The 7,500-nt window shown below is 40.1% G+C and overlaps 1 protein-coding gene across 2 annotated transcripts in view; it reads left to right on the top strand.

Moving 5' to 3' along the window:
• Positions 1 to 7,500, top strand: part of LOC311056854 (rab proteins geranylgeranyltransferase component A 1-like) — a 41,419-nt gene that overhangs the window by 23,592 nt on the left and 10,327 nt on the right. For both annotated transcript variants that reach the window (XM_084073693.1, XM_084073692.1), the window contains exons 12-13: positions 6,094 to 6,201; positions 7,090 to 7,153. In XM_084073693.1, the coding sequence (XP_083929819.1) occupies positions 6,094 to 6,201; positions 7,090 to 7,153 (172 nt within the window). The remainder of the gene's footprint in view (positions 1 to 6,093; positions 6,202 to 7,089; positions 7,154 to 7,500) is intronic.

Below are 7,500 nucleotides of genomic sequence, written 5' to 3'. Positions count from 1 at the left end.
ATGACTGTCACCAGGTGGAAACCTTGCTCTTGTTAATACTTGTCATTGGTTAAATATTTGGAAAACAAGCAGACAGACTTAAACACTTTCACTTTCAAAATGTTTAAAAAATAGAGAAAACAAATCTAAAATCTATAAGCTCACAACACGTCGCAATTCGATGCTCCGAGTGCCGCGCTACGAGCTTGTAGATCTGAATTTTTTTAATCGGGAAAATGTGTGCATATCTATAATATATATATATATTTTTTTTTTAACTAAATTCTTTGCTTCTGGGGGATTCTACAAATGTCTTCAGTTTTTTGAAAAAAAACTTGCTATAATATCAGTGGTTCTTTTTTTCATGTCAAGGATCCCCAAAATGACATTATTGGTATTTGGCCTCGGACCCCCATCTCAAAATATGTTGTTCCAGGGACCCCCCAGAAGCAAATATTTGAGTTAAAAATGTTCGCTTTAAAAAATAATATATATATTCAAAGATTTGCACACATTTTCATGAGTGCCGCCCTATGAGCTTGTAGATCTGCTATTTTTGAATAGACAAAGTATAAAAGGTTAAAGTGGTTAAAATGATTGTGGTGCTATATTAACACATTTTGCTGGGGACACCCTGGAACGTCCCCACGGACCCCTGGGGGTCCCCGAACCCCACTTTGAGAACCAATGAGTTAAATAAGTTGAAGTGGTTGAGCCTTGTTTATGCTGACCGAAAATAGCTACATCCACAAGCCCACAACACGTCGCGATTGTGAGCTTGTAGATCTAGCCATTTTCTGCGTGCGGCGCCATCTTACTACATTGTATGGCTTAAGCTTAGGAGAGTGAGACAGAGCGTGAGATAGACGTGAGTGAGAGTGAGACAGAATCTACTTTGCTCTGCGTTGAGTGATGCAGCATTTAATTTTAACTTGTTAATTGATTTTCATCAAGCCAAGAGAACAAAGGCGTTGTGTGTGTGTGTGTGTGTGTGTGTGTCTAAATTAATCAGTTAGCCAGGACACACACACACACACACACACACACACACACACACACACACACACACACACACACACACACACACACACACACACACACACACACACACACACACACACACACACACACAGAGTAACGACCTCTTAACTAGATTGTTGACATAACCCTGAGATGAAAGGAGAAAATGAGAGCGAGAGAGTGTGTGTGTGTGTGTGTGTGTGTGTGTGTGTGTGTGTGTGTGTGTGTGTGTGTGTGTGTGTGTGTGTGTGTGTGTGTGCGCGCGCATGCTTGTGCGTTGATATATTGAGTGTGTGTCTTTCATCTTGGCCGGTGGGCAGGTTGCAGTAAATGAGTTGTCAAAGCTGTTTTGTACTGCTGACCCACATCTGACAGAGACAACTCAATGTGTTCAGTACTGCCAGGAACCGAACAACTCAATGTGTTCAGTACTGCCAGGAACTAAACAACTCAGTGTGTTCAGTACTGTCAGGAACTGAACAGCTCAGTGTGTTCAGTACTGTCAGGAACTGAACAACTCAAAGTGTTCAGTACTGTCAGGAACTGAACAACTCAAAGTGTTCAGTACTGTCAGGAACTGAACAACTCAATGTGTTCAGTACTGTCAGGAACTGAACAACTCAAAGTGTTCAGTACTGTCAGGAACTGAACAACTCAAAGTGTTCAGTACTGTCAGGAACTGAACAACTCAATGTGTTCAGTACTGTCAGGAACTAAACAACTCAATGTGTTCAGTACTGCCAGGAACTAAACAACTCAATGTGTTCAGTACTGTCAGGAACTGAACAACTCAATGTGTTCAGTACTGTCAGGAACTAAACAACTCAATGTGTTCAGTACTGCCAGGAACTAAACAACTCAATGTGTTCAGTACTGTCAGGAACTGAACAACTCAATGTGTTCAGTACTGTCAGGAACTGAACAACTCAATGTGTTCAGTACTGTCGAACTGTCAGGAACTGAACAACTCAATGTGTTCAGTACTGCCAGGAACTAAACAACTCAATGTGTTCAGTACTGTCAGTAACTAAACAACTCAATGTGTTCAGTACTGCCAGGAACTAAACAACTCAATGTGTTCAGTACTGTCAGGAACTGAACAACTCAATGTGTTCAGTACTGTCAGGAACCGAACAACTCAATGTAGATAGATAGATTGTTAGATAGATAGATAGATAGATAGATACAATGGATAAATACAATGGATAGATAGATAGATAAGGACTCAGACCGAGTCTAAACTGTAGATAGATAAACACTATAGATAGATAGATAGATTCAGACTCAGACAGAGTCTAAACTGTAGATAGATAAATAGATAGATAGATAGATAAATAGATAGATAGATAGGTAGGTAGATAGATAGATAGATAGATAAATAGATAGATAGATAGATAGATAGATAGATAGATAGATAGATAGATAGATAGATAGATAGATAGATAGATAGACTCAGACTCAGACTCAGACAGAGGTAAAGCAGTGTAAGTCTCTCTGTGTAAGTGACCTTTCTTAAGAGCAGACATAGTCAGGTAATTTATGATCGGCGAAATATGCAATTTATGGAGAGGAAATTAACATCATAACTTAATCTCTCCTCTCTCCTCCCTCCCCTCCTCAGTCCTATCCCCTGTTCTCTTTTCTTTTCTTTTCTTCTCTTCTCTTCTCTTCTCTTCTCTTCTCTTCTCTTCTCTTCTCTTCTCTTCTCTTCTCTTCTCTTCTCTTCTCTTCTCTTCTCTTCTCTTCTCTTCTCTTCTCTTCTCTTCTCTTCTCTTCTATCATATTCTCTTCTCTTCCACTCTGTTATGATGGACGATGCTTACCTTGACAAAGAGAGAAAGTGTGTGTGTGTGTGTGTGTGTGTGTGTGTGTGTGTGTGTGTGTGTGTGTGTGTGTGTGTGTGTGTGTGTGTGTGTGTGTGTGTGTGTGTGTGTGTGTGTGTGTGTGTGTGTGTGTGTGTGTGTGCAGCCCGTGACATCCATGCTTCAGTGCTCCTTTCTTTGATGCTCTCTCTGTCTCTCTCTCTCGCTCTCTCTCTCTCCCCCCCGCCCTCCCTCTTATTCTGTCTCTTGGTCATTATTTACTGCCTGCTTGACTGACTGACTGATTAAATGACTGATTTGTTGACTGAGTTACTGTTGGGGCCTTGGATCATCACGGCCCAGTATACATGATAAAATAATTATCCCCATAATTAGCGGTGTGCCGATATATCGTCCCGCGATATATCGCGATACTTTTTCGTGACGATATGTATCGTTTTGGCGTTTGTTTTTGGCAATAATAATAATCCAAAAGCAAGAGGAACGGAAATATAGGCATTTTTCCACAGGAAATAAACGGGAGGTATACGAGCCGTTTTTTTTACTTCCCGGTCAATTCCGGGGTCTGGCGTCATCTGGCAGTGAAAGCATCATTCATAAGGTAGCCAACAGCGCCATCTGAAGGAAAACCACCGAAAATCCTTGTCTTAAGGTCCTTTCACACGGCAAGCGGCCAACGCGCCTATGTAATACATTTTCAATGAGAGGCGGGCGATTATTTGGGACGTGCAGAGAAGTTGAGGGGCGGTGAGGCGAGCAGCCTATTGGGCTGGGCGGACAAGTTCGCCTCAGAAAACAAATGACAGTATTCCACAAGGTAACCGGAAAACTCGCCCCAAAACACACTCGCCCCCCATTCTGTATACCGCCGATTTGCCTGTAATACCGCCGGATTTGACCTGGGGCGACTGTGTTTTGGGGCGAGCGTTTTGGTATTCCCCCGTTGTTGTGCCACGATAAACAAGGAAGTGCAGTGGATCAAATAGAATCACTTTTCGGTTATTGCATCGTCTATTTCTCACTTTAAATGTTTTCAAAAACATTCTTGAGAGCAACGTTTAGTTGTAAATGACATTGGTTGTTTGTTTATGTCATGTTGGATAAAGCATAAAACCAAGCAGCGCAGGTTGACATGAGCAGGTGCTCTGAGTCTCTGATTACACAGTGGTCCGTTATAGAGCTCATCGGTCATTATCCAGAAATAATGACCGATGACTGACCAATCAGAATCGAGCATTCAACCAAGCCGTGTAATAAGCATTAATAAAACTATACGCCGTAAAACATAGTACATAATAAATATTCACCCAGTTTCTAACTTTAAGGTGCATGCTAGAGCTGAACCTCTTTTAAAGAGCATGAATTTGGACATCAGGGTAATAGCAGCAGCAGTGCAGTAGAGCTGTAATTAGTAACTAAAATGACCTCAAATTAGAATGAATATAATATAACTAAAATTAACTATTGTTTTGCAGCCAATTGAAATGCCCTGTAGCCAATTTTTTAAAGGGCAGTTATAGCTTATGGCTAACTGTACCCAATGACGCCAGTGGAAAAGGCTAACAATGCTAGATACGTTTGTTCTCCACACAGAGGACACCTTCATGTCTGACTGACTGGAGGACTGCTGGACTGTTTGACTGACTTATTGATTGATTGACTGACTGGCCGACTGTGTGTTTGTGTTGTGTTGTGTGTGTGTGCGTGCGCTTGCGTGCGTTTGTGTGTGTGTGTGTGTGAAAGAGAGAAGTGGAGATGTGTGTCCCTTAGTCCATCTATCAGTCCATTGGTTCGACTGAAGGTCTCCTTACTAGTAAATAAATCTTTATTTACATACACTCACCCTGCCTGTCTGTCTGTCTGTCTGTCTGTCTGCCTGCTTGCGTGTCTGTCTCTCTCTTTTGCCTTTGTCTCTCCTCTTGCACTCACCTGTCTGTCTGTCGGTGTATCTGTCTGTCTACTACATATATGTGTATGCATACACTTTGTGTGTCAATGACCTTCCAGCAAAAGTGATGCCCGAAGAGAAGTGTGTGTGTGTGTGTGTGTGTGTCTCCCCATCCTCCTTGTTATGTCAGAAGGTTATGGATGAGCTTTTATGCGCATCATTATTCCCAATAATAGGTTTTGGTAGAGTGTGTGTGTGTGTGTGTGTGTGTGTGTGTGTGTGTGTGTGTGTGTGTGTGTGTGTGTGTGTGTGTGTGTGTGTGTGTGTGTGTGTGTGTGTGTGTGTGTGTGTGTGTGTGTGTGTGTGTGTGTGTGTGTGTGTGTGTGTGAGAGAGAAACACCCTTGGAAAGGCCACCAACCAAAAACAGACATGGGGGGGCGGGGCGTTTGAGAGCAGCCTTCAATATTTTGGAGATACACACATATGCTGTGTGTGTGTGTGTATACCATAACTATATATATATATATATATATCTATCTACATCTATCTATCTCTCTATATATATATCTCTTTATATATATATATATATATATATATATATATATATATATATATATATATATATATATATATATATATATATATATATATATCTTTATCTTTGTTTATCTTTGTGTATCTTTGTTATGATCAGTGATGAGTCATGTAATTATTTTGTTTGTCAAAATAGTGTCTTTAGTGACATGTTTGTAGATCTGTAAATTATGTACAAGCTCACAACGTGTTGCAATGAAACGTGTTTTGAGCTAGTAGATCTGCTATTTTCGCTATTTTTTTAAAATTAAAGCTCTATTACTTAATTCTTTCTAGTGAATAAAATGTTCTTTTATTTGGTCTCTCTGCTCCTCTATTGAGACATTTAGATCAAGTGTCTAGGTTGGACACGACCTTTGACTGTTTCTGGTTTGACACAGAGTTTGACCCGAAGGTCAAAATTCTATTTCTCCCCTGAGCATTCTCATTAGTTCAGTGGTAAAAACAGCTCTTGCGCAGGAGACCCGGGTTCAACAGGAAAGTTATATAGTGCAGCTTCAAGTATTATATTTTAACCCATAAAGCTGAAGTTAGAAGAGTTGTTTTCATCTGCCCAAGTGCTTGATAATCAATTCATTATTATAATAGTAATAGACTTGCCTGTCAAGGACCTGGTTCATTATGTTCTCAGGGGATGAGCGATCAGGTTGCATTGTCATAGCAACTGCAGTAGCACCAAACAACATTCCTCGTATGAACCGCAGAATAAAATGATTCATCATCCTCATTCTGATTTGAATCCTGAATTTGAGCATGATTCTGATTCTGTTGTCCCCTCCCCCTTCTAGGTGCAAGGCCGTGATCGACAGCCGAGGTCTGCGAATCAGCTGTAGCCATTTCGTGGTGGAGGACGGCCATGTTGGGGACAGGCAGAAGACAAGGGCCACACCCACTAGGTGAATATTAGCCAATCGTGGTGCCAGCTTGGTCTGTGACTCATGCACTCTTAGATTCACTTTTGTTAGATAGATAAATAGTAGTTAATGGGCTATTAATCCCTCCTGTTAACCATTTGTAACCCGTTAACTCTTTTAAGTTCTACTGCTGGTTTACTGTCATCATGGATTAAAGTTCTCAGTCGCCACGACTGATTTCAGTCATTTGGTCTCCATAGAAACCAGCACCGAAAACATCTGCAAACTTGTGAGCTTGTAGATTGGCTTTTTCCGGTTATTAATTATTTTAAGATGAAAGAGTATTTTGAATTTATTTATGAATTATCAATAGAATACATGTTCAGAAGCATCTTCCATAAAACCATAATATGTAACAAGAAAAAACACGGTTAAAAACTCAATATGCAATATGCTATTTTCAGGATTGTACTTTTCAGGATTCAAATTCAGAAATAGCAAAAGTAGCAGATCTACAAGCTCAAAAGCAAAACACAAAAGCATCAAAAGCATCAGATCCACAAGCTTGCGACGCTGTGTTTATTTTTGAACTCTGTTTAAAGTGGTTAAAATATATGTTTAGGTGTAGAATTTGCCTCGGAAATGAGTGCGCACAAAGTACTGATATAGTACTGTATGTTAAAGAATAATTCATAACTAGTTTTTGAATAGTTATGTTATGTGTTTGTGTAGTATATATTGTATTGCAATAATGTGTGGTTATCGCAAAATCCCAAAGCACACTTTGTTTCAGGACACTCCAGTGTACAGTACTTCGGCACACTGTTTGAGAACCACTGCGATAGACCAACGTAATAATGTACCAGCTATATGTCTCTGGGTCTGTCTGTCTGTCTGTGTGTCTCAATTTGTTTTACTCTGTATCTCCAGGAGCATTTCCAGAGCTGTTCTCATCACAGATGGTTCTGTTCTTCCCAGCGAATCAGAACAACAGGTAACCAGTGACTCTTTTTAACCCATTAAGACCGGGAACGCATCTGTGTAATTTTAAGATTTCTTTGGGCTATTTTTTGGAAGAAATCGTGAAAATGTGTGCAAATCACACATACACATTTATACATATACATTTTTAACTCAAACCTGAGTCCCTGGAACAATATATTTTGAGATGGGGGAGGGGGGGGTTCCGCAGAAAGAAACATATCATTTTGGGAGGTCCTTTACATGAAAAAGTTTGAGAGCCACTGATATTATAGCAACATATGTTTTTTTCAAAAAACTATTAGGATTTAGAAGACATTTGTAGAATCCCCAGAAGCAAAGATTTGAGTTACAAATGTT

Source organism: Gymnoscopelus microlampas, assembly GCF_963454915.1.
Source record: "Gymnoscopelus microlampas genome assembly, chromosome: 12".
NCBI classification, from domain to species: domain Eukaryota; kingdom Metazoa; phylum Chordata; class Actinopteri; order Myctophiformes; family Myctophidae; genus Gymnoscopelus; species Gymnoscopelus microlampas.
The sequence above is the reverse complement of the archived record's forward strand: the minus strand, read 5'-3'. Positions and strand labels throughout refer to the sequence as shown.